This window comes from Cyanistes caeruleus, chromosome 8, assembly GCF_971803275.1.
Source record: "Cyanistes caeruleus chromosome 8, bCyaCae1.hap1.1, whole genome shotgun sequence".
Classification (NCBI taxonomy): domain Eukaryota; kingdom Metazoa; phylum Chordata; class Aves; order Passeriformes; family Paridae; genus Cyanistes; species Cyanistes caeruleus.
The window spans coordinates 35,787,449-35,813,639 of NC_141708.1; the positions used below are offsets into that span (position 1 = coordinate 35,787,449).

The window sequence follows — 26,191 nt, forward strand, 5'->3', positions numbered from 1 at the left end:
ATCAAATATTGCCCCAATCCCTACTTGAGGAGAAATTACTTTTGCTGCTAGATTTAATTTTCCCAAAGCTGATTTATGTGTCTTGGTAGGCTAATAACTTCAGTAAGGTGTGAAATCCTTTATCTCAAAATTGTGCTCTGTGAGATGAAAATTCAGAGAGGAAAAGAGCAGTAGCTGTTGGGTCTGTCTTGGAAATGGGGGAAGGAGTGGATCCAGATATTTCATTAGCTGGAATGTACCTCCTGGCACCCTTTTAGGAGTTATTCTTATACAAATTTCGTGGAATAATGGAATAGTTCACATTGGAAAGGAATCTTAAAGTTCATCCAGTGCCACCCTCTGCCATGGGCAGGGATACCTTCCACTACCCCAGGCTGTTCAGAGCTCTGTCCAACCTGGCCTTGGACACTTTGAGGAATCCAGGGGCAGCCACAGCTTCTCTGGGAAGGAAAAGTCATAATTGGTTTTGGTGGAGGCAGGTTGAAGCTATGAGGTTTTCTTTCCTCCTGGTTTATGAATCTCAGTGTTAATGGTGAAACTTCTCTCCTGATTGCTTCACCCTTTCCCTTGCATATTGACTTTTCCTTTCCATTGGACTTGTGCTTTTTCCCCCATTTTAATTTTTCCTTCCCCTCTTCCCAATCCTCATGAGAAAATGGAGACAGGAGAGCTGGGAGCTGTTACCCTCACTTTTCTGCTGTTGGCTCTGGCTTCAGACAGAATTGACAGTCAGGGGCTGAGATGGGAACAGGTGAGGAATTTTCCTGCAGCATCTGTTGGGTCAGGATGTCTTGATGTGCTCTGGCAACGTCAGACTTGGCTTTTTAATAAACACACAGCTCAAGAAAGCTCTTTGAGTTCTTAGTGACTCCATCTCAGCCAGTCTCTGCAGGAGTTTTTATGCCTAAATAGTTCCTCCTAAATACAATTTTTTTCTTTTTAGATGATCTTCCTGCATTGCAGTATATTTAAATTCATAATTGACGTTCTGCATTGATTCATGGGCTTACCATATCCTAGTAGAATTCTTCACATAAGTACCTGTCACCCCTTCTCTGAATTTTACTGTTCTCCCTCTCAAATGGTTGTGCTGCCAAGGCCAGTTTTGACATCAAAATGATGATTTCAAGTGTTTTATCTGCTCTGGATCCCCAAAATGTCTACAGAAAGTTCAGTGCTGGGGGGTACCCAAGTGTGGGAAGTCCCTTTTCCTCAGGATGAGCTGCTTAGTGCTTTCAGTCTTGGAATCATGAGCTAATCAGGGGGCTGGAAAAACAGGAGCAAGTCTTCTTCTGAAAAAGGATGTAAGAGTTGGGATCTTCCAATTCTTATCAGCACTGAAAAAATCTCGGGCTTTGGAAAGGCTAGAGAGAGAGCTGGACAGCTTGTCTCAATTTCCTTGGAGAACAGATTAGCAGAGAGAGAGAAGGTCATTGTTCATTGTTTGGGGAAGTCAAATACCCACATCATGCTAGAACTGATGTAAGTGTTGAAATAATGTTGCATTTCTTCCTTTCACCTGACCCGGGTGGTCTCAGTTTGAATGGACTCTGTTTTGTCCTGGCTTGGGATTGGTGTTTTCTTAATGGGTTTGAGTCTCTGTTGACTCTTCTGCTTAAAAAAAGCCATCTATGAATTATGGCATAAATAAAAGTTGGTAGGTCATTCTGTTCTGGAAAAAAAGCCCCAACCATTTCTTTTGTCTGAGGATATTAATTCAACTTCTGAAAATGACTGTAGAGATGCTATGAGCAAGAATTTAAGGTAAGGTTGGCTTATCTCTTGGAAACATAAATACAGTCTACAGATTCCTTGTAGCTCTAGTGCTAGAACATCATGATAACTCCAAAATAATGAAAATAAGCAAACATAAAAGTTAAGTGTTTTGTTGTTTTTTCCTCTTGGCTGCTTTGTTGTATCATATAAAAAAAATTTTATTATAGTAAATCATTCAGGAATTGGGTTTGTTTCTTATTGTAAGCTGTAATTACATTAGTTGATGGGAGTTTTATACTTGATCTCAGTTTTATTCCTTGCCTTATTGCAAACTGTGGTGTTGAGCTTTTTGTTGCTGCACAGGGCAAGATGCTTATTTTTAATCTTTCTAAAAGTGAGCATCAGCTTTCTCAAGTGATCTTGACTTCAGTGCCTGGAGTTTTTAACCAAATATACCAAATATCATGGCACTTCTGATTTAAAAAAAGAAAATTGTGAGAGATTGTATAAATTGCAGATGGAAAATTCAGCTTCCAAAGGGATTTTAATTGCTCTGAGATAAGGATGCTCTTTATTTTGGGGCTGTTGTGAGAACTGGCTGCTTTCAGTTCTCTCAGGCAGTTGCTACCAAGTGAACAGTCTGGGTAAACATCCCAGCAGAATCAAGAATGGAGACTGCTTGGACAAAGCAGATAATTTAGTGTTTCTTAAGGCTCAGGCAAAGTAAACATTTATGCAGTACTAAAGCCAACAATCAGAAATGTTGTAAAAATCTCTTCAAGCTCCCAAGTAAATGCTGTGGGGCTTAATTTTCATTTTGGTTGATTAAATTATACTGGCAATACTTCCCTTATCCAGTACATGTTAGGAATATAAAGCTGTAATTAGGATGGGGAACCCTAGGAAGGGCAAGGATAGATTCTTGGGGAAAGCAACAAATTCAGATTTTCCTCTGCACATGGAACAGAAATTCATCCCTGGAGATGAAATGGGAACATCAGGTTTGTATAGAGTGGAAATAATTTTAAATTTGAAATCAGAGTTGTTTTTCATAACCATCTCATTGTTGTTCAGAGCTGGAGAGGATTGGAGAATCAGTGCCGTTAGCTGGCTGCATTCCATTAACGCTTCAATTTTAAACCTGTTTATTTGAAAAGGAATAAACAAAACCATAATGCCAATTTTAACAGGAGCACAGATGAATATCAAATGGATGCTGTTTGGATGGATTCACTGTGAGCACTGAAATTTGTGGTGTTTGCCCATAAATCCAGGCGGGGATGGACGGGCAACCTGTGGCTTTGGCACCTCTGCAATCTCCTGTGCTCCATCTCGCCTCCCTTGTCCTGTGACTGGGCAAAAGTCTGAATCTGATAGGAATAAAACCACTGACAAGGGATTTGTTAACTATTTTTCATTACTTGATTGGGCCATGAAGTCTTCAGGGGCTTCTCCACCACCTCTTACCTTAAAAGATACCGAGCTCCAGCCCTCAAAATCATCTGCTGTATATTTGATGTGTTTTCCCTCCTTCTTCTGTTCCTGCCCCAAATTCCCCATCGCTCCACTGTGGGATCCTGACCTGCAGCAAATGGCACTGATGTATCCAACTCTTTGCAGCCTAACACACCACAAACATGAGAGGTGTTTGCACAGAGAAACTTGTTTCTGGAAGTTAATGGTTTAGCAGAACGGTGTGGTGGCATCTTGTGTTGCAGAAGCAAATAGAAAACAATAGATGTGGCTTTATTTTTGTATTCTGTTGTTACTCTCTGCCTGGGAATATGTGAGTAGAATGGCAAGAATTGGGAATAAAAGGTAAAAATTAGGCTGCTGCTCCTCTGCTCTGTGGTTTTTTCGGAATTCCTTTACCATTCTGGTCACAATTTTAAGGCTGACCTTGTGACTGAAAAAATTGCCTCAGAAATAAAACCTTTATTACACAAGAACACTCAGCAGATTTCCTTTTCAAAGGCAGCATTTACCCTTCGCCTTCAGTCCTGTGAGCCACCAAAATTGCTTTGCCTCCTGCAGCTGGTGTGTGATGAGGTGGTGTTTTCTGTGGTTCCTTTTTCTCTGCTGTAATTATGTTTGGATTTGTAGCTCTGCTTTTCCATTTGTCTCTGTTCCACTGCACGTGTAATGGGGTATGGATTATATTTTATAAGTTTTGACACTTTGAAACTTGCCCTGTACTTACAGTTGAATATAAATTGTTTTGCTCCAGGCTAGCAAAAAAGGGATTTAAGAACATTAGGGTTTTCTTAGGAAAATTTAAATGCCTGGGTTGGGTTTTGTTTGATAAGTTTGCTTGTTATTTGGCTAAATTTGCCTTTTAAAATCTAGCTGTGACTTTGCTTCTGGCCAAATGCCTCTTACCTGCTGTAGCTGCTTATCAGATCTACCTGCCATTTCCCATGCCGTGGAAATTGAGAAATGGGCTGCAGATATTCCATGGAATCATGGAATGGTTTGGGTCGGTAGAGACCTTAAAGATCATCCAGTTCCAGCCCCTTGCAGGGCAGGGACACCTTGGCTAAACCAGGTTGGTCCAAGACTCATCCAGCCTGGCCTTGAACATTTTCAGGGATGTGGCCTCTGTGGGAAGCTGAGGTTCCCTCTCGATGAGGGTTTTGGGGAAAGGCTGAGGAATTGGAGTAACACTGATAAGCAGTTGGATGTGACAGTCACGTATGTGCCAATAGCCAACACTCACAGGTATTTAATCTGATTATTAGGCAGATTACGTGCCTCTTTCAGAACAGGTAATAAACACCCATGAGTTGATCTGTGACACTTTTCCAGGTTTAGGACAGGCGACACTGGGAAGCTTTCTGTTGTTTTCCTAAAGCAGCGTTCTCTCTTGGCAGGATGTTCCGGCTGCGGTTCCTGCCCGTGGCCGCGGGGCTGGCGGCGGTGGCTCGGCGTTACCATGGCACAGCCCAGCACCCCGGCACCCGGCGTAGGCTCGTGGTGGCAGCTTTCCTCGGGACCACTGCGGCCACAGCAAGTGCCAGATTCCTTTGGCAGAGGTAATATATGGATATCTAATTTCTTTTCTGCCTTTGGTAAGTACCTGCGGCGCTCCTGCTTGTCCTGCTGTTGCTCAGTGGGAGGAATGGCTGAGGGTGATGCCCTGAGGAGCTGCTTTGCTGCTGGGAGTGCTCAGGGATGCGACAGAGCTCGGGGCTGAGGCGTTGTCTCACACGGGCTCTTTGATGTGGTTTCCTGCCTGGTTTCCTCTCTGCCTGGCGGTTTGTGGTGGTGTGAAGAGAGAAACCTTTGCTTTCACAGCTTCTGATTGAAGCAGCACATCTGGGCGGGGTTTACTCCTCTGTTTTTTTGTGTGGTGTGGTGTGCTGGCTGCTTCATGTATGAAATGAAGCAGAGGAGCAGAAGGGGACAGTCTGTCCTTTGATGGGAAGGCAGCAGCACACAGGGTTTATGTGAATTTTAAGGGTCAGAGCCTTGGGACACCTCATGGGCTCTGAGGCTCGAAGCTCGTTCCTGTAACTGGGAAAAAGGGATGTTTGGGCTTTCCTGAGGTGACTTTCACTGAACCCTGGGCCTGTGCCATGTCTGAAGTAAACCAGGGACTCCCTTCTCTTCCATCATGTGGGAGCAGCATGGCTCCAGCAGTGTCACTCAAGCACATGGCTGCAATTAGAGTCTAAAAATAAAGTATTTGCTGAAAGCCTGTGTTCTTTTCATTCTAATACTCAGGTGATTTGTTGCTGGCTTTCTGTTCACCTGTGGTTAGAAGGCTCTAGTTTTAATGCAGTGTGAGAAAGGTGATGGGAATTGTTCTGGCTGTTCCTTAGAGCTGTCAAGCCTGGCTCTCTGCTGAGAGGAGTTGCTTAGTGGAGGAAGAACACTGTGATCCAGCACAGTGTCGTTTTGTGCTGCATTTTGCTAATGATCTGCACTGATGCAGTCAGTGCCTCTGAGGGCATGGCCAGGATAACGCCCCTTTTCCAGCAAGGAAGCGAGAGTGGGGTTTTTCCACTTCAAACCTTATCCTTAACACAAGCAGCAAGACAGTAGGACATCGTGTCCTATGTAAAGCTGTCCCAGAGACATGGAGTTAGAATCTTCCTTTCTGTAGCAGGTTCCTCTCTGCTTTTAAAACCAGCTAAAGTTTCAGGTGCTGGTGTTGCTTTTATCAGGAGGATGGTGCTTGTGCTGGGTCAGGGCTGGGTTTCAGGGAGGGAATTTTGGCTCCTGGAATACTTTGCTGTTCCTTGGGCACCGTCCTCAGCTGAGAGCACTGATAGAAATCAGTCAGAGGGACGTAGCTCTCATCAATCTGAAGAGGCTGACTTGCTGTTATTACTCGTTGTGCCTTTCCTTGCTCTGTCTCCTTCATATTTTATAAATTTATAAAGCACTAAATAGAATTGTACAGACTTTCAAGTATTCCTTTCCTATCTGAGCCATGAAATAAATCCTCAGTGTCAGCAACTGTAAAATAAAAGTGCACCCAAGCTTACGATATTAATTTAATTACTTGGCATAAAGCTGCTGAATGAAACAAGGAACAAAACTGATACGTTTGATGTAGAAAATTCTTCATACTGACATCTGTGGAAGTTTCCAATAGACTTTCAAGTGGGCATTTTAGCCTTGTTTAAAGAAGTAAGAGATGAAGTGTAAATTTCCTTTGTCTTTCTGAAAATGGAAATTAGGTGATCAGTAGAGTTAAGTATGAGAGTAGGTGAATACAGAATGTTTGTAATGATATCCTGAGCTACTCAGGTAGGTGTGTCCTGAGTTAGTACAGGAAGCAGCAGTAAGTATAATTAATTAGTTCTAAGAGATAAATACGTAAATATTTCTTTACAGTTAAGGCAGTAAAGATGTAACAGACCAGATCAAGAAGCAGTTGGAAATTTTAAGTTTCTTGGGCTAGATAAGTAGAAAATGGTGATGGTATGAAGAAAGACAGGAATTGTCAGGTGGAGACTGTCAGGTGCAGTCTGAAACCAGTGTGTTTCAGGTGGATTCTGTAGGATGTGCTGGGGTAAGGAAGCTCCCACAAAGAGAAGAAATGAAGGAGTGAAAAGATATATATGGAAAAATTCTATGATTGTATGATGTAAGATAGACTTAATTGTGTCTGCCTAAGATGGGAGATGGGTTGGTGGGAAATTTCTTTGGTCCACTGCAGGTAAGTGTTGGTTTTGTTGCCTGCTTTTGGAGAATGTATCTCCTCTAAATTATTATACAACAGGAGTAGCTCTTGCTGCTCAATTTTCCTGTGGTGAGGAATGCTTGAGCAGTGCAAATAGCTGAGCTTAGAAGACTAATGAAGTTTACCCTTTCTCAGCAATAACTTAAACTCTGAGGATTTCCAGCTGGCAAGAGAAGCAATTAAGTATCTGGGCATTGGCACAATGAACTGAATTAATTGAAATTAATCTTGGAGCAGTCATTGGCTACTCTAAATGAGGCACTAATATATGAGAAGTACTAAACCTCACAGTTTGTGGCAAGCTTAACGTTTGTAAAAAATATTCTGTTACTGATCCTGATGTAAAACTTGTACTCTCTAGTTCCTGATGCCCATTTGGAGTGTTAGGAAATGTCTGCAGATCTGTTCTTCATGTCACAACCTTTCCTGGCTGAATCAGTGCGTATCTGAAAGCACTTAAATTGGAATTTTGGTGCTGAAGCTTGTTAATCAATCTAACACTGAGTGAAATAAGGGAGCAAAGGTACCTTTGGGGGCATAGAGGGACCTCTGTAAGCAGAGTTATTCCAGTCCTCTTCCTGACAGACTGAATAGACTTAATGATACATTTCTTATCCTTCTGTAAATAAATTAGTGGTAAGAGTAAGGGCAAGACACCTGTGTTACTCTGGAAATTGCTGCCTCCAGCTCTGGGATCCTCACCATAACACAGACATGGCCTTGGTGGAGTGAGGAGTCCAGAGGAGGCCATGCAACTGCTCCCAGGGCTGCAGCCCCTCTGCTCTGGAGCCAGGCTGGGAGAGCTGGAGGTGTCCACCTGCATCCAGGGAGACCTCAGAGCTCTTTCCAGTAACTAAAGGGGTTTCAGGAGAGCTGGAGAGGGACTGGGGACAAGGGATGGAGGGACAGGACAAGGGGGGAATGGCTTCCCACTGCCAGAAGACAGGAGGAGTTTAGATATTGGGAAAGAATTGTTCCCTGGGAGGGTGGGCAGGCCCTGGCACAGGTGCTGTGGCTACCCCTGGATCCCTGGAGGTGTCCAAGGCCAGGCTGGACAGGACTTGGAGCAATCTGGGATAGTGGGAGGTGTCCCTGCCCATGGCAGGGGGTGGAACTGGAGCTTTAAGGTTCCTTCCAAATCAAACTGTTTCGGGATTCAATAGCTCTGCTTAAGAATGCACTGATTTTTTTGCACCAGTGTCTTGGGGGCTTTAGAGTAATTTGCTTAGGAAACATTTTTAATGGCAGAATTACTGGAAATACTTTATACCAGCTGAAACAGAGACTTCAAAAATATCTCTTGTAGTAAAACAAAGGAGACCACATAAATCATGGTCAAGAGGGGAGAAACCTATTTTATAGCTATAGATCTGTCAGGTACAACTTAATGTATGAGAGAAAAGATGAAAAATTGTAGGTATTATTCATGTGAGTTTATTTTTAGAGCTCCCATGTGTTTACACGTCAGGGGGATGGAACGAGCTGATCTTTAAGGTTCCTTTCAACCCAAACCATTTTGTAATTCTATGCTTTCTTTAATTCTTTGTGAGAGGTGACACACTAACAAGATTATCCTTGGGATTCTTGTGCTGAGGGTTTTTTCCTAAGACTTCAAGACACATTGGTCTGGGAGTGGCATCTTTGAAGAACACCGTGTTCTCTCCAGTGGCTTTTGGCTGAACACTGGGGTTTTTTCCCAAGGACATTGGGGAAGGAAAGGATCAGATCTTGGGGGGCACAGCCCTGTACCCCACTGTGGTGAGCTCTGTTTGGAAATGAAAGCAGCATCTCCTGGATTAAGAAATACCAGATTTATAGTTTACAAGGATATTGGGGTAATGTCAGGACACCACAGCACGTGTCATTAGGGAGACTGCCTTTGTGATGTTCTTGCCACAAATTCATTTTGTGATAAATTTCACTCAATTTATGTCAACATTGAGTATGTGAGAGATGAGGAGGGACGCAAATGAGTGTCATAACACCCTGAAAAATTGGGTTGTGGCTCTTCATCCTCTCTGGTGACTTTCTCGTTCAAGATTCAGGTGACTAATTTAGTTGCTGAATATGGTTGAGCTGAGGATGAGACAGATCTGCTTGCTGAAAGTTCTCCTGATCCCTAGAGGTTGCCTGTTTTTATGAATGTCATGTCCAAACTTGCTTTTGCATTACAGCATGGAAGCCCTGAAGCCTTAAGTGGCTTTTAAACCTTGCTGAGATGTCTCCAGATGTTTACATACAGGGAGAATAGCAACTGAGGAACATGTGTGTCAGGCAGGATTCCTCCCTCCTGCCTCTCATTTGGTGGCAGCATCTTTGCTGACTCCTGAGTGCCCAACTTGTTTTATATCTCTTACATTTCCCTCTGAAACTGAGCAGCAACTGATAGCTGAGTACTTTGCTACTGCCTTCAGGATTAGAATAACTGAGCACTATTATCTCTGGCACAAAGCTTTGTGATTTTTTCATGCTGCTCTGCTTCTGTCATTCAAAGGAGAAAAATACTTTCAAGTGAGGGATTGATTGCAAGAAGACCTGCAACTTGGAGTGTTGTGCCAATGCTCAGTGTGAGTCCCAGCATCCTTCCTGTATGTATATCCTATGGGTGCATGTGTTTGGCTCTCTTAAAGAAGGATTCCCCAAGAGAGAATTTATCATTGCAGGCCTCTGGTAGCTCAGTGTTTTTGGGGAGGATGAGGAATCTAATCTTACACTCGATTGTTGGCTTTCTCCAAGGATTCAAAGGAGATATTGCTGAGTTGATGGGAAATAATCTTTGATTCAAATTCAGTTCACTGGAGGGAAACAGTCTGAAGAGATCAGAATGGTTGAAGCATGGCAGTAGGGTTCAGGATCCAGGGCAGGCACACTGTGGGGAAAGGCTGGTGGCTGACCTTGGCACACAGTGAAGGAAGGCTTTGTATTTTCATTTCCCTTTTGTGCAGAAGCTGCAGCACCAGGAATTCCATTGGAAAGTCAGTCTCATCAAACAGGGGAAGAGACAGTTTTCACTTGCTGAGGGAAGTCCAGCAGGGTGGATATTTCTGGAGCTATGGGCTTTTTTTTCTCCAGCCACACTGACATCTACACTGAAAGACTTTTTTTATGGAAGTTGCAGTTGTTGGCAGCCAAGGATTGCAGCAGAGGGTGGTAAAATCCACAGAGAAGGTGCACATAGAGAGTTGCTCCTTCAGTGGTTAATTCAGTGAGTAGCTTGGCCAGTGGCCTGGAGGTGAGGAACAGCTGTTAAAACCTTGCTTGAGAAGTAGCCTACAGACTCTGCCTTTCTCCTCAGAGCTCATTTTCCTGGATGCTGGGATGGTGATCTGACCATGGAGCAGAGTTAATTACCTGGCTAAACCAGAGGGAGGAAAAAGCCGACTGTATTCAAACAGCCTCCATCTGTATCGCTGGAGCAACTGATTTGACAGCCTGATGGATTGAAGGAATGTGTGGGATGTGCTGAAAATGTTTGATTTTTCAATTTCATCTATCCATTCCCCGGTGTCAGTCAAGCATTACAGAAGCAAATCTTTCCTGATACAGCTATTCTCCAGCATGTTTCCTATGGAACAGCTTAGTTGTGGAGATAAGCAATTGATTTCCTATTGCTTTTCTGTCCCCTTTTCCCAAGAGATTCCCTCAGAGCTACTTAAGATGGGTGTCCTGCCTGCACGGGACAAAGGGCTTTCCATGTCAGTGCTGCTGGTGTAGCCTCAGCTGGCAGCTGCATTTTTCAGCCAAACCCACAGCTCCTCGAGGGTGTGCCAGTGCTGATTAAACTTTCAGGAAAGGCTTCAGGACAGGTGCCAGCATGGACTTCATGCTCCAAAAAAGGTCAGCTGCTGGGCTGTTCCAGGGAAAGAATTTCCCTATCTCAGGATACTTGTGGAGGACCCAGGTTTGGATGCTGTCTCTGAAAGTTTGGTTCAGTGGAGGTCATAAAGATGGTGCTTTGCTGTAAGACTCACAAATATATATTGGCAAATTGAGACTCAGGGCCTTTTCAGAATGGGAAGTGTGTAAAACTCCATTTTTATGGAAAAGGCAGGATTAATACTACTCTTCACTGAGTACTTGTGTATTTTATTTCATCAGACCCCTGTAATGGAGCTGTGTTCTGTCCTAGAAACCTCTGAACCCATAACTGAGCTGATCCCTTCCAACCCAAACCATTCCATAAATAATAAAGTGCCTTCTTCCCACTGGTACTGTGGACGTTAGCAGTTCTTTAGCCCATTCCCTTCTGTCTTGTACTGTGACTGTCAGTGAATTATTGGATGCTGATAAGGAGAGAGCTGTCTTTTATTTTGGTAGCATTTAAATTAATTGATGGAGCACCTACCCTCATTTCTCCTTCTTGGAAGCTGATGTGCTGAGATTGCTGCAAGCTGTGGAAGGTGTCCCTGCCCATGGCAGGGGGGTGGAATGAGAGGATATTTAAGGCCCCTTCCAAACCAAACCATTCCATGATTCTGTGATTCCTGGGGAGACAGACACAGACTCTCTTCTGTTAATATTACACACCACATCTATGTTTTCCAGGAAACTGGTAGGATGAAGTATGTGTAGCCTTTTGTTTAGAGCTTGGGAGACTTCAAAAAAATCTTGGTTTGTTTTCATTTTTCTCCCAAGGCAGCCCTTTTTAAACAAACTCACACAGCTGTAAATGACCACATTCATAGCTCCGAGCAGTACCAAAGTGGCCAAGGAGAATCACCTGTGTGTAAGCTCCATACCCTGTGATTAGTCCAAAATAAATCACCAGGAATGCAAAGTAAAGGCAGATTTGCTTAAATTATGGGCTGGCTGGGATGTTTCCCTGAGCTGTTTGAGTCCTTTAGAAAGAGAAATAATTTTGTCAAACCGTTGGCTTTGTTGCTTGTGACATGTTAACGGATCCTCAGAGATTATAATTTCTCTGATGTTAATGTGGTCTGAGCTCTGTCTGATTCTAAACTGCTTTATAAGTAAAGCATGGGAAAGCCAGAGCATTTGTTTGGCTTAGGGATTTATCCTGCTTTTTATTTAATCATCCCATTGCCAGTTGCAGTTCTGCAAGTTGCTCCTGGCTCAGAGTGATTTGAAATGTTGAGTCTTGGTCTACAAACAGAGCTACCTGAAGATCTTTGTGTTTGGACAGCAAGGAAGAAGTGGTCCTGTGTTCTGCCAGAGTTTTATTTCCACCTTGAGGACAAACAACTCCAGTTTTGTTGTCACAAATCATGCAACAGTGGTGTTTAGAAGAGTCATTGGTGGAAGAAGGGGATAAAACAGCCTGTCAGCTGCTGGAGATAGAAAATAAATCAGCTGAGCTGAAACAAAAAGGTTGTTCATCCTGAATCTTGCAGTACTGATGGGAAAACACATTTCTGTCACTTAATACATCTTTTTGGGGAAGCAGAGGTGGAATTTAGTGCTAGAGGAGGTATGCTAGAGGAGGTATGATATGCCCTTCTTGTTTTTTGCATGTCTAGTTTTTGGGAGAAGGTGTCAAAATTCACTGAGTGGTTTGGACTGGGAAAACTTACTGTGACCATTAGTCTGGGTTTTGGTGTGGGGTGGAAATTTGATTACAACAGGGGAAAGCACACTGAATTCCAAGGGGACTGATCACTTCCTTGCTTTTGCTTTGCAGCCTTCCCCACTGAGCTGTAACCAGTGTTGCACTCAGGTGGAGCCCAGCAGGACCATTTTGTGGCAGCTTTAGCAGCTCTCAGTCACTTCCTAAACGGGTGTTTTCTTTTCCTTGCTCTAGGGCCTATGCAGAAGACTCTGTCAGACATGGCCCCAGGACAGAGCCAGGGGAGAAGGTGAAGCATGAGGAGGAGGAGGAGGAGAGCAGCGAGGGCAGGAGGGCAGTGGCATCGAGCAACGAGGAGGCACCACCAGAAGGGAAGAAAAAGAAGCGTTCTGGGTTCAGAGACCGCAAGGTACCAAACTTGGGCATCTTGTAAAAGAGAAAGCTTGCTCTGTACCTGTCTTAGGCTCCCAAAACAGTAAGAAAACAACTTTCTCAGCTCTTGTTGCCACGAGTTTCTGTAGGTTGAAACTTGTGTATCTGGAAAGGTTGTATTTGCGTGTTGTGTGTTTGGAAAGCTGATCCTCTGAAATGGAGACCTCTTTTCCCACCTCCACTCACATGTCCAAGATAATCAAGGCTCCTGCACTGATGGCTGTTAGGATGGTGCATGCAAAGCAGAGAATTGGTGCCAAAGTTTTTAAACCATCTGGGATATTTAGCATGTGTGTCTCTGAGTCCATCCTTTTGCCTGTGAGTATACACAGTGCATGTAGGCAGAGGTAGAGGATGAATGTGGAAGGGAGGATTATAGGAACGGTGCACTTTAATTCTTCATTTAATTATTCTGTGCAAATGTACTTGTTGAAATACAGCCTCAGTTCCCCATCTTGGTTAGTCCTGTCTCTCTCTTGATGCTTCTAGCTATTTCATTTTTAGATCAGACACATTTTCAAGAGGAGGAAAACTTGAGTAATAAACTCTATTGTTGGCTTGTGACCTGCCTTCAGTCTTGGGCAGTTCCAGGAGCCTGGGGCTTCTCAGAACCGGTTTGGCACAATCTGAAACCACTGTTATTAAAGGATGTGTAATTTGCTCTGATGGAGTTCTGTAACTGGGAGCAGGCAGACAGCAGTATTTTATTTTTTAAGCCCATCTGGATGTCAGTTTTATAGGGCTGCGTTGGATGATGTAATATCTGTGCAGCACCAAAAAGGAGAAAGGAATTGTGAAGAGCATCTACTCCCATTTTATTATGACTCGCTTCTGATATTTATTTTTAAGCCTGTATTCTGGAGGTTGCATCTCATTAGCTGTTAAATTGTGGGTAGTCATATATAGTGGCTTAACAGCTTCTCATGAAAAATTAAGAGCTGTTTCCTTTGAAGCTGCTGAATCATTTCAGTTCCTGGTCAGAAAAGATTACACAACTTGAGATTTCAAGTGTCTTGTGGTACGTGGGGCTCCAGACTCTCTCCTGTTGTGAGGTGTTGGTGGCAGCTCAGTGAAGTTCCATAGTAAGATAACTGTGCTGAGATATTCAAAATGGTCCAGGGGTGTGGGTTCCTGGAAGCTGCTCATTTTCATGGCAGCTGGGTGTCAGGTGCTCTGACAACTTCAGCTCCTGCCAGTACCACTCAAGAAAAGCAGGCTATTGGTTTTTTCCAGTGTCAGCAGATGGAGGCAGGTTGCAAAGAGCACCACAGTCCATCTCCATCCACGCTCTTACTTTTGAATACAGTGAGTGTAAGGATTGATTTTTGTCTGACGTGGCTGGGTAAGCCAGAGAAAGTTTTTTCACAGGCAAGGACTATTGTTCCAATTGTTAGAGATCTGCCTGTATTGACCAGCTCTTTCCTTCCCAAACTAGGCAGGGAGGAATATGACCATGATTTCCAAATAAGATATAAGCCAGGTGTGCCCAAAAGATGGAAACAGTGTGTGGCCTGGATCCCTTCTCACCTCAGTCTGCCATTCTCTGACAGCAAGAGCTCAGGAGCAGCAATTTCCTTGGGGACAGCCCTGTTTAAGACAGCCCTCACCATCTTTGTGCCAAAACAAGCCTTTTCTCTGCAGCCTCGAGACAGAATGTACCTGTGTGTGGCCTGAATGCCAATGTTGCAAAAGCTCTTTTAAACGCAGGATGTGCCAGGTATTGTCCCAGGTGCCTGCTCCGTGTTTGAGCAGCAGTTGCTGCAGTGAGTCACCTCGGGAGCTGTGTTTGAATGTGGCCAGCTCAGATGACAGGGAAAGGTGTGCCCCTGTCACCACTCAAAATCAGGGCTGCTCCCAGGATGTGCTGCTCCCCTATTTGTGTAGCATCTCGGGGATTCTTGACTCTTCTAGGCATTTAATAAAACCCTAACAAACCTCCACCCACGGTCAAAACTCTTCCCAGCTCTTCCCTGATTAATTGAAAATAGTGTGGGATTTTCCTTGTGAAAAAATTAAGCCTAATTGGAAGTGTTTAACACTTGTTTGTTATCCTAATGTTGCTTTTAATGAAGGTGATGATTAGTGGTTAAGCAATAAATTAAGTTTGACATTGCTGTTTTAAATAGTGATCCAGTGAGAGGGGGAAGCTGAAACAGAAACCACTCTCAGGTGTTGGGATTGTGTGTGGATGGTCCCCAAGCACCATCTCTGTGGTGGTGTGTAGGTCCTGGATATTCAGGGCAGAAAAAGAAAAAATTACTTGAGTGCCTCAATCTAGTTTGAAGGCTAATGAGCTGTAATACAGGATGGGGGCGGGCTGATGTGTTAATTAACTTGCTAAAAGTGTTTGCATGCAGCAGTAGGGCTGATTTATCAAGATGTACTGGCAGTGTTTGGGTCCTGCAGGTATCTTGCCTTGGGATGTTCCTCGTGCTGAACCTTCATTTGGGTGTGTGTCACAGGAGGAAGCACGAAGAAAATGAGTCCTAATTAATTTACCCTGTTAAGATGTGTGCCGTTGCATAGTCAGGGAGGCCCTGGTGATGCTCTGTGCCTTGAGATGTTAATTTAGAGCTTTATTTTTATGTCAGCATAGCATTTAGGTTGGGGTTTTTTTCTTTTAACTGGAGGCTTAGCATAAACATTGACAGTCTCAACAGCACCTTCACTCTTGTAGAGCAGCAGGGATTACTTACTTGTCTTTCTCCTCCAGTACATGCTCTACTAATAAATGCAAAAAAGGGATTTTACCCTTTGAGTCATATCATCTTTCTGGAGGTGCTGGATTTCATGAGGCTGCATTTCTGGGGGCAGGATGAGGATTTTGACTGCTCTTCCTTGTGTAGAGGACTGGTTTGTAATAGGAAAAGGTGAGAGGTCAGGAGAGGAGACACTTGGCTGGCACGATTTTCACTCCAGGTTGCTTTGAAGCAGTGCAAAAACCCCTCACAAAGGTTGTCTGCACCCAAATCCATGGGCTCTTAAGTCCACATTTCTGTCCAGGGAACAGGTCACCCCTGTTATCATTACTCACTCGATGTTCAGCACCCAGTCATGAGTGAGTGAGGTTTTCCCCATTTGTAGCATCTTGGCTGCTCCCTTCTTGACCTGGCTTCGTGTTGCACCCAGCCTTGCAGTCAGAGGGATGGGCTGCAACATTTGTCAGTTTTTGCCAGCTGATTAGCTCATTACCAAGAATGATGTAATTGTGGGTTGAGCTGCAGGCAAAAGGGAAGAACTGTGGCTGCATTTGCTCCCTTCTTGTAGGGAAGCTTGTGGAAGAAGTGAGGTTTTCAGGTGTGATGAAAGCAGCCTGTGAGATGCTAAAAAGCAGTTTAGATTCTAGTTTTTTGGTCTAGATTGTGCATTTTTGTGCCATAAGCTGAGACAGGAGGTGTGGTTTTGGGCCCATGTTGTAAGTAAGCTGTTGTTGCTGTGGAAGGAATACTCTAAATATTCTAAACATGAGAAAAGCACCTGAAAGCAACAAGCCTGCCAGTAGCATCTCCAGCAGGGGCTTAAAATGGATACAGAGGGAAGAGCAATTGTGGATATGAAGTCAAGTGGGGTAAAATGAAACATGGTTTTACTGGCAGAAATGTCAGGACTCCTGTCTCTGATGCAGCATTGGGGTTGTCGAGCTCTGCCCAGATGGGTTAAAGGAAAGCATTTGATAGTGTCTTGCAAGAAATTTTTCCACAGGCTTGGAAAATTTGGTTAATGAGTTTTTTAGCTAGAAAGCTGGCTGTGTGGAAGGGTTGCCCTGGATGGAGGCAGCTGGTCGTGGTCTGTGGTGTCTGCCCTTGGCTCCAGTCCGGATTTTCACACTGTCCTTGGGTTTATTTGTCTTCCTTGAAGGTAAAAATACAGAGCTGTTTCTGGCTGATTAAGCTGGGTGGGGTGTTATTCATGAGATCAGGTCAGGCAGGAGTGAGATATGGGCCTGCACCCACAAGTCAAAAGATCACTTTGGCATAAGGAGCTGCCTCCTGCCAGGTGGGAGCAGTAGACAAAGTCGGGAAGAAGTGGAAGAGTGGGTGCTGTCTTTTACTGGCACTGGGAGCTTGGCAATAAAACAATTGTCCTCATTCCAATGCCCTTAGCTGTGGAGAACCTTGTGGACCAAAGCAATAAAAGTGGGATTAGGTTTGTTGATTAGAAGTGCAAAGGGCCTAAGGACAAAAACTTTCTTCTGCAGGAGGGAGGGAGGGAACTGCCTGTAGTGGTTGGTGCAAGGAGGTGTGAATTCTGGAAAAGCTGTGGTGATGCAAAGAGGAGTGGGGAGAATGCTTGAAGTATTGTCATTTTAGGTAGTGTCATCTGAGAGACACTGGGGCAAATGAAGCTGGGGAAAATCTGAGAGATTTGAGCTGGGAGATCTGAGCTGGGGCAAATGAAGAGGAGAGAGAGAGAGAGGCTTTGCCTTACCAAAGCTTGGCTTGGGGGATTCAAAACATTCAGCTTTTTTTAAATCCTAGAAATAAGAAAAACTAGAGAGGGTGTTTTCTGTCTGATAAACATCAGGCTGAGGAAGTTGTTCAGGAATTTAAGGACAAGGCTGAACCAGGAGCAAAGCCAGGAATAATCTACAGCTGCCTTGGCAGTACCCTTGATCTTGCCTGTTCTCTTGCAGCACATCATCAGTTGGGATTTTTTCCTCCTGTGGCTCTTGGCCAGCTGCAGGTTTCAAGTACATTATGGACTGTTAAACACGGCATATAATGCAGGAATGAAAAGCTGAAGTAAGGAGGAAAGTTTTCTGTGCTAATACATGATGAAGTGTAGGTGTCTGTGCCTTTTTTCCACCCTTGTGGCCTTGTGTTGGGATTTTGTTTAGAAGAGCTGTCTGTTGTCTTTGATTAATTCCAGCTGTTTGGGGGGAAACTGATTCTAGGTACAAAGAAAAAAAATCACTGCTGGCAGAGTTAGGAAGAAGCAGATTGGTGGGGAGGAATGAGTTTCTGGGGAATTCTGCCAGTGTGATAGAAGAGAGGAAAAAATGAGCTTGGGTGACTGAGCAACCAGCTGCGGCTCCAAGTGATTTTTTCCTAGACTCTGCTTGAAAGTAAAGGTTTCTCCCAGCCTTCCAAGACTTTTCTTTTACTTCATATATTAATCACAAATCAAATCCTTCAATGCTGTGGTTGGGCTGCTTTAGATTCACAAATGTGATGCCAGTGTGATTTCTTATGCTCATGTTTTTAAAGCACCTTCAGGGATTTTTGTGAATTTGTTTTTCCTCTGCCACCATGAAGAGTCTAAATTTATTCATAATAAAGATTTTTTTGGTGTTTGTTCTTAATCCTGGGACATCAGCAGCTGATGTGTCCAATTTTCCTGGGTGTTCAAAGGGTTTTTGAAAGGAATACTGCCAAAAGAGTTGAGAGTTGTGTTGCTGAATGCAACTTGTCCTGTGGCAAATCTCTTTGAGAACTAAGAGTCAGTGTGGGGCAGGAACAGTGCATGTCTAATGCTGGCTAAATTTCATTTCCAGGTGATGGAATATGAGAACAGGATCAGAGCCTACTCCACACCAGACAAAATCTTCAGATACTTTGCCACGCTGAAGGTCATCAACGAGCACGGCGAGTCCGAGGTTTTCATGACCCCGCAGGATTTTGTGAGATCCATCACCCCCAACGAGAAACAGCCGGAGAGTGAGTGGTGTGTGGGTGGTGATCAGGGGAACTGATACTCCCCAGCCTCTGCTCACCTGGTCCTTAAACTTCTCAGCTCTGATTGCCAGGGCTAGGAAGCATCTCCTGAAGCTCTCATGCTCCAAGCCCAAAATTAGCCTGAGCCCTTTCATGTTTCCCAAAATGCTGTTGTAGTATAACAGATGTGGCTGGTGTGAGTCCCTGAAGAGCAGTTGGGATGCCTTTCTCCTATATTTAATAGGGAAAGATTACCTTTAACTGAAACACTTCCTAAACCTTCAAGAGGAGGTTGTTTTGGCAAGGAAAACATCAGCAATAAAAGTTGATGATCTTAGAGGTATTTTCCAACCTAGATGGTTCTAAAGGAGTTGAGGCAGCCCTGTGTGATGCTGCTGGTCAGGGTAGGGCTCATCTCTGCCATCTTCAGATTCCCTGTGGGTTGCAGAAAAACACATCACTTGTGGTACCTGGAGGGGTTTGGCAATCAACAAGTGGGAGAGAGATGCCTTGCTGTTGTCTGGAAAGCTGTGTCCTGAATATTTGGTGTTGGTGGGGTATCAGGAGGTTTTTGTCAGCATTCCATCTTAGAGATTCATGTTTGGGGCAAGACGTGGGAGATCATGTTTTTTTTGGTCTCCTACATTTGTACCTCAAAGAATGAAACAGGCTTTTGTCAAATCAAAACTTGCCTTGACTCTGCAGACATTAATGAAGAACTTCAGCCCCTGAATGTTAACTTTTAGAGTGTGGGGTTTATATCCAAATTGGGAAATTGTTTTGATATCTTAGATGACAGCTGCTAAATAAATACTGTGTATGCCCTTGTGCTTAGAGAATAACAACATGAAGTGTGTGCAGGAGGGAAGAAAGAATAATCCTGGCATTAGTGTTTAAAGCACGTAGGTGAATTGATATTTAGGTTTCCATCAAGCCCTGGAAATGGCTGTAGTTTCCATGTGAATTTATGGCTGTAGGTTACCATCTTGTCTATCTCAGACTCCTTGAACTGGTACTTGGAAGAGCATTAGCACATGTCTGGAAGCCCAAAAACTGAAAACCTGCTGTGTTTCATTTCAACACATCTGATTCTTCTTTTACTTTTTCCACATGCCTGGTGCATTTTAGGGTGTGTACAGCAAATAGGTAGAAGAATGCTCAGTAAACACCTTGCTCACAGACAAGCAGAGGTGACTAATGGGAAATAATAATTCATCAGTCTTAGCCACTCACTTCCCATTGAATTCCCATTGTTATCCTGGCTGTTGAAATGGCCCCGTGAAGCCACAGTGCCTGCAAATGCTGCCAGTCAGTGACACACAGCAGCTTGTAAGGGAAGAAAGTGGTCTGAGGTGTTCTTGGCAAGTGGAATGGGATGGAAGCTGAGCTTGGGCTGCCCATCAGCAGGCAGAGCAGGAAGGTGGGCATCTTGGATTTTGTTGAGTTGAAAAATCTGTCTTCAGAACTCTTACTGTTGTGGATTTGCTTCTAGATGGAGCTGCTCTAGGGAGGTTGTTCCTCACCAGCTCTGTGCATCACCACAATCACAGTAAATTGAGTTTTTTAATACATAATGAACAGTAGAAGAGTAAAACACTTATTGCTACAATAAAGCCAAACCAGCCATAACCTTGTTCTCAAATGTTTTTAAAGCTGGCAGTAAAAACTAAAAGGAAGATAGGTCTGGTTTTCAGACCAGAAATTGAAAACAGAGAGTGCTACCTGCTGGCCAGATGAGTTCTATACTTCACACCCTGCCTGTGCTTTTGATTCATAGGATAATTTAGGTTACAGGTTAGTTGGGAAATGCTGGGGCTGCTTTCTTCTTGAGTCATGATTTGGGTGTGCCCTCCACTGGGGCTGGAGCATCCTGTCTTCATCTCAAGGCATTCCTTGGGGTTGTGATGTAGCCTGGTGTGTTCCCAGGAAACCTCTTTGAGGTAATCCTTCAGTGTGCTCAAGCTGCCGGTCGTAATTTCAGGGAGTAACTTCTTGTAAATGCCTCTACTGTTTTATGGAGAGAAAACACTGTGGAATAGAAGTGATCTGGAGTAATGAAGTAGCTGAGTCCCTGTTGTATTTATTTTTAAACTGCTTATCTACTGTGAAGGTATCGTGTGCCTGATTCATTTTTATAGATTACGTAGGGGAAAGTTTGATTTATTGTCAATAAAGTGCCAGCTTAATTCTAGCCTGCATTTTGCTAACTTGGGGGAAATGAATGCCAGTTCCTCAGCTCCTGTAGATTGCTTTCTCTGGTTCAGTCAAACTTCCTGCCACAGCATTCCCAGGTAGGCAAGCTGTGCTTAAGGAATGACACGAGCTTGCTGAGCTTGGAATGGTTTGTCAGAAGGAGCCGAAGAATGGCATTAAACTTGAAAGCTGATTTAAAAAAATAATTTCTTTCTGTGCTAGCTGGAAAGTTCAAGTGCCAGGAGAAGCGTGGGTGGTGATTTCTGCTCCCTGCAGTCCTGTATTATTTTTGTTCTTCCACATCCTCTCATACCTGAGAGCTAACTTTGCTCCACGGGTGGATGGGAAGGCATGGCTGTTTCCTGCCTGGTGCTTCCTTGGAACCCCAGTCCCGAACCCCAGTCCCAAACCCCAGTCCCAGCTGAAAATACTCTGTCTCTGGTGGGAAGTGCAAGGATTCCCTCCATTTCTCCAAGTTTGTCTGGGTCCATTCTGCACTGATTGTTTTCCTGAGGAATGTGAGTATTTTGAAGCATTCTGGACTAAGAGGAGCTGTGTCACGCTCAGCCAGTATCTATTTCCCTACAGCCTTCACAATAAAGACAGAAAGAAGTAAAAAATACTTCTTCTATCTCACCCCAACATGCTGTAATGAAGGCAGGTTCTTCCCGAACCAGTCCTGCTCTTCCATCCCTGTATTAACCTCGCTGGTTGTCCCAGACTCCTGCTGTAGGAAAGATCCATTTCAAGTTTCACCACATAATGAGCGACAGCAGCTCAAATATCTGAGCTCTTGGAGGGTTTTTTTGGCTGGTTTGGTTTTTTGTTTGAGTGCAAGAGACCCCAAACATGCTGCTGAAGGCCAGGCAGAAGCAGCAGCTGTGACCCTGCAGTCTCTGTGCAGGGGATAGCGACAGAGGAGAGGAGCCACGAAGGACACGCTGATTCCCAGTGGCTGCATCAGAGTGTACAGCTTGCTTCTCCTGTTAGAAATGGTTTGTTTTCCATGCCTGACCTGCATGAGAAGCTGAGCACAAGCTGGCCTCTGGGGTGCTGCAATGCATGAGTGATTATTTTTAATTTTGATTAACATTTATGAAATATGGATCTTATGGGTAGAACCAGCAGTCAGGACCTGAGACAAGCACTCATGTGATGAGGAGGGGAGAACTCCCTGGGCTGGTGCAGATCCCTAAAGTTACACAAAGTTGTCAGCATTTAAGACCTAGAAGGATGCCAGAGATTCTTGGATTTCAGTCCTTCTGGGAATTCACACTCTATTTTTCCCCAGTACATCTGCTGAAGAGCTGTTCAGAGAAAGGATGTGAGTGAGGGGTAACTCCAGTTGTCTCCTGAATAAGGTGGGGTTCTTTTTCTGTGAAAATACATAATGCCTAGGCAAGAATTATCTTTGAGCCTGTCATGCTTGATATGAGACCTCAGGATAAGAGTCAAGGAGGAGCAAGAGATGCATTTACATGTATGCTTGTGTGCTGAAAGTCACATAAATGAGGGCTTCCCTTACAGGTGCCAGGTTGGTGGGGCTGACCAGGTGTGTTAGGAATGCACATCTCACAGGGAGACATGGCTTGTTGGAGCAGGAGGAGATAGAGGAGAATCAGATCTCTTGATCCTTCCTTCCTGGAACAAAACAGTCCTGGACTTGAACCTAAGCTGGAGGCTGTTGTCCCCTGAGAAATTTCAGGCAGCTCATTGTTTGCTTGCAGATTACATTTTAGATTCAGAGGGGAAATACTCTGAATACAACAATCAGAAGCTGGATTACAGCTCTGGAGGAGAAAGCTTGCTCCAGCATTTTCTCCTGCCATAATGTGGCATATCACAAGCACAGTTAGCAGGCTCTTGAGTCTTCATAATTAGCCCTTTTATTCATCTGCTGGCAAAAAAAAGAGTTCATGTTATATATTAAGCAGTGGGGGGAAGAAAGCAGATCGTGAGTGAATGTTACCCAAATAATGTGAAAAATCTGACAAGGATATCAAGACTGGAAGGAATTGAAAAGGTTTTTTCCATCAGTGAGAAGCTGCTGGTATCCCAGAGGAAATCATGGTGGTTTCTAATTGATCTCAACTGTGTTCTTGACATAATATAATTGTCCTCCTAGAAGCTCATTTTTTAAATGTTTTTTAGAACTGCAGTCTATAACCTACTGCTATGGATTTATTATTACAAAATAACATGAAGAGCTTAGTAATTGTCTGCATATTTATCAAGTGTGGCAATTAGCTGGCTTTGAGAAAATCCATGGAAAGTATGCTTTTGTTAATCAATAGGAATATAATAAGCATTTGATTTTAGATTTGGCTATTGTTGAACAAGAGTAAGAACAAGTTATTCTGTGTTTTTTTCCTTGACATAAATCATTTCCTCTCCATGAAAACACCCTCCCCAGCACAGAATGAGAGAAGTAAATGCAGGGAGTACAGTTCTACTGTTGAAAACCCTGTTTTCCCCATTGTGAGTCTTAAGTAATTTTTGCTTTATATTGAATCATTTTTATATTTAGAGTGCTGTGAAAGTACCATCACATGAATAAAAGTGGCAGCCTATATCCCTGATATTGGTGAGTAAATGGTGTCAGTCTACTCTGAAATAACATTTTTAGTGGCCCTAGGTGCTTAGATACTCCGTGTCAGTGCTGCTGCTTATTTGGGGGCACTGATAGGTGCCATCAGAATTTGTAGGAGTAATAAACAGTGGTAGTTAAACATTGCAGGGAAGTTGATTTGGAAATCATTGCAGGTCACTGAAATGCTGCTGGCAGCGAATGGCTGGTGCAGAGCCCTTGGCTGCAGGAGCAAAAGGGATGTGTAGGGAAAGATGAGGTGTTGTGTCAGATAAATATAAGTGTATTCTGGGGTGGGTCATGTTGGAAACTCTCGGTTTTTTCCAAAAGAAAAAATGAGGGAAGCTCTGGGTGATCACTGCAATCCACACTGGCCATGGTGTGTGTCCCAGGAAAGCTTGAGGCAGCCACGTATCTTCCTGAAATGATTCCTGGATTTCATTGCTGCCTCTCTTGAGGAAATCCTTTCAACCACTTCTGGCAGAATGCTTTTTCAGCCCCTGCTCCTCAGTGAAAGGTGGAAAAGCTCTTTTCTCCTGGTTTAACATGCCTATTAGCCTGTTTCTGCAACTCAGCAGCAATAGCCCAGCCAGGGACTCTTTGTCTTGGGAGTGTGGCATTAGAGACAATCCTGTGGTGGTTTTAACATAACACTCTGCCTTTTGAAGAACAGAGGTGTAATAACTGACATTCTTCCCTTCCCTTGTTCAGCTGTGATTGTCCTCATCCATGCACTGTTCCCATTGGCTCACCAGCCTGTGCAAATGCTGAATTCCTACTGCGGCATCTTGGAGGAAAAGCTTTTGGGGTTTTTTATGTAATTTGAAGACTCCAGGCATCAGGCAATGGACCTTCTTTGTTGGTTTCCTTTTGTCAGGTTTAAAGGCTTGTGGAAAAACAGGCAGCTAAGTCCTTAAAAAAAAAATAAAACTGTAGTGGGAAAAGGAAAATGTATAGAGTAGAAGGGTATGCATTGAACATAAATGCCTCTTTTCAGCTTTTGAGCTGGCTCCTCTCTGGACCTCTGTAAGGGGAATTTCACAGAGGAATTTAAGTGTGCAGCTTAATGCAGCAGAGGAGAGGGGATGTTGTTGTGCATGGCTGGAAGTGTGGCCATATAAAACACTGGTGGAAACCAATGTGCTTATGTGCAGTACAATTGTGGAACCATCTGGGTTGGAAAAGATTTTAAGGTTGATATTGACCATTGGCCCAGCACTGCCAAGGCCACGACTAAACTATGTCCCACGTGCCACATCTACATGGCTTTTAAATCCCTTCAGGGAGGTGACATCACCACTGCCCTGGGCAACCTGTGCCTGTGCTTGACCACCCCTTTTGGTGTAGGAATTTTTCATAATATACAAACTAAACCTCCCCTGGCACAGCTTGAGGCCGTTTCCCCTTGTCCTGTCCCTGTTCCCTGGCAGCAGAGCCCGACCCCCCCGGCTGTCCCCTCCTGTCAGGGAGTTGTGCAGAGCCAGAAGGTTCCCCTGAGCCTCCTTTGCTCCAGGCTCAGCCCCTTTCCCAGCTCCCTCAGCCCCTCCTGGGGCTCCAGCCTCTTCCCCAGCTCCATTCCCTGCCCTGGACATGCTCCAGCCCCTCTAGGGCTCTCAGGGCCCAGGACTGGACCCAGCCCTGGAGTCCCTCAGCAGGGCCAGCCCAGGGGATGGGCCCTGCCCTGGGTCTATGCCCACACCACTGCTGGGACAGCCCAGGAGCCTTTATTTCCATATTAATTATTACATAAATATTTTTTATAATTATTTCAAAATACATGGTATTTATATATATAAAATGACAGTTATCAGCTCATCTTTTCCTGCTGTTCTCTACACAATCATCCATTTATTTTGGCTCTCTATTGAAACCTGCTTGCTTTCCCAGTGTTTCCCAGTTGCAGGGGGTGCCATTAAGAGGTACTTTCACTTGCTATTTTTAACCCATGTCCTTTTTATGAGTACATGTATAATGTCAGGCTGTCAGGGATCTGTCTTTCAGCAGCATTTCCTGGCATGGGAAAAGGGAGGTGTTCCTGAGAAATGACTTTATTATGACACACAGACATAAGCTCGGCTTAAGTCACCATCCAGATGGATGGTCGGGGTGAGCTCCGACCACATAAAGCATCTGTAGTAAAATAATCACATTTATCAGACAAATCCTACCTCTAAACGCACCAATGCTCACTGCATTTATACCCACAGCTTGGAGGAGGACAAAATTCAGAAGATTAAAGTCTGAAAATGTGTATGAATATGCAATTTGCATTGTTATCAGGCCCACGAAATACTGAGAAGGTGCTTTCTTGGCTGGAATTTTCACAAGTGCAGACAGCCCTGTGACAATTGCCTTGACCTTTGAAATTGGTGGCAGAGGAGTTGCAGCTGATTTGGGTCACAAAGGGTAAGGGGGTCACCCTGGAGCAATGAATAATTCCATTTTCTGCACGATACCATGAAACTTTCCAGTAGACAGGAAGGGTTTCATTATGCTCTTTCAAAAGCAGGTGATGCAGCAGGCATGGGGAAGGCTTTATTTTGTTTTTTCCATCTTATTTTCTAATTTAAATTGAAATGAGAATGTGCTAATTACCATAAACAGTGGCAGAAAATACACGGGACGTCGCTCTCTGGAAGGTTTTATTTCTCAGAGCACCAAAAATCAGCCTGTACTCTCTTGAGTTTTACTGGAAATGCTCGGTTTGAGTTCTGCTTAATCTCTTCTCAGGTTGCATCTTCCTGATTTTGGATTGCAAAGCTCAGATAATTAATCTTCCTGATTTTTTTTTTTTTGTCATCTTGCTTATATGTGCAGCCACCAGTGTTAGATGCAGCCTGCTGGGCATTGTGGGATAGATGAGAGCTTTGTGCCTTAGCTAAGGCTGGGATATT

At 44.0% G+C, this 26,191-nt stretch overlaps 1 protein-coding gene across 2 annotated transcripts in view; it reads left to right on the plus strand.

The window, feature by feature from the left end:
- Nucleotides 1–26,191, plus strand: part of MICU1 (mitochondrial calcium uptake 1) — an 84,186-nt gene that overhangs the window by 6,177 nt on the left and 51,818 nt on the right. For both annotated transcript variants that reach the window (XM_023930087.2, XM_023930082.2), the window contains exons 3-5: nt 4,587–4,748; nt 12,666–12,840; nt 18,358–18,520. In XM_023930087.2, coding sequence (XP_023785855.2) covers nt 4,588–4,748; nt 12,666–12,840; nt 18,358–18,520 — 499 coding nt within the window. In that variant the 5' untranslated portion in view covers nt 4,587. The remainder of the gene's footprint in view (nt 1–4,586; nt 4,749–12,665; nt 12,841–18,357; nt 18,521–26,191) is intronic.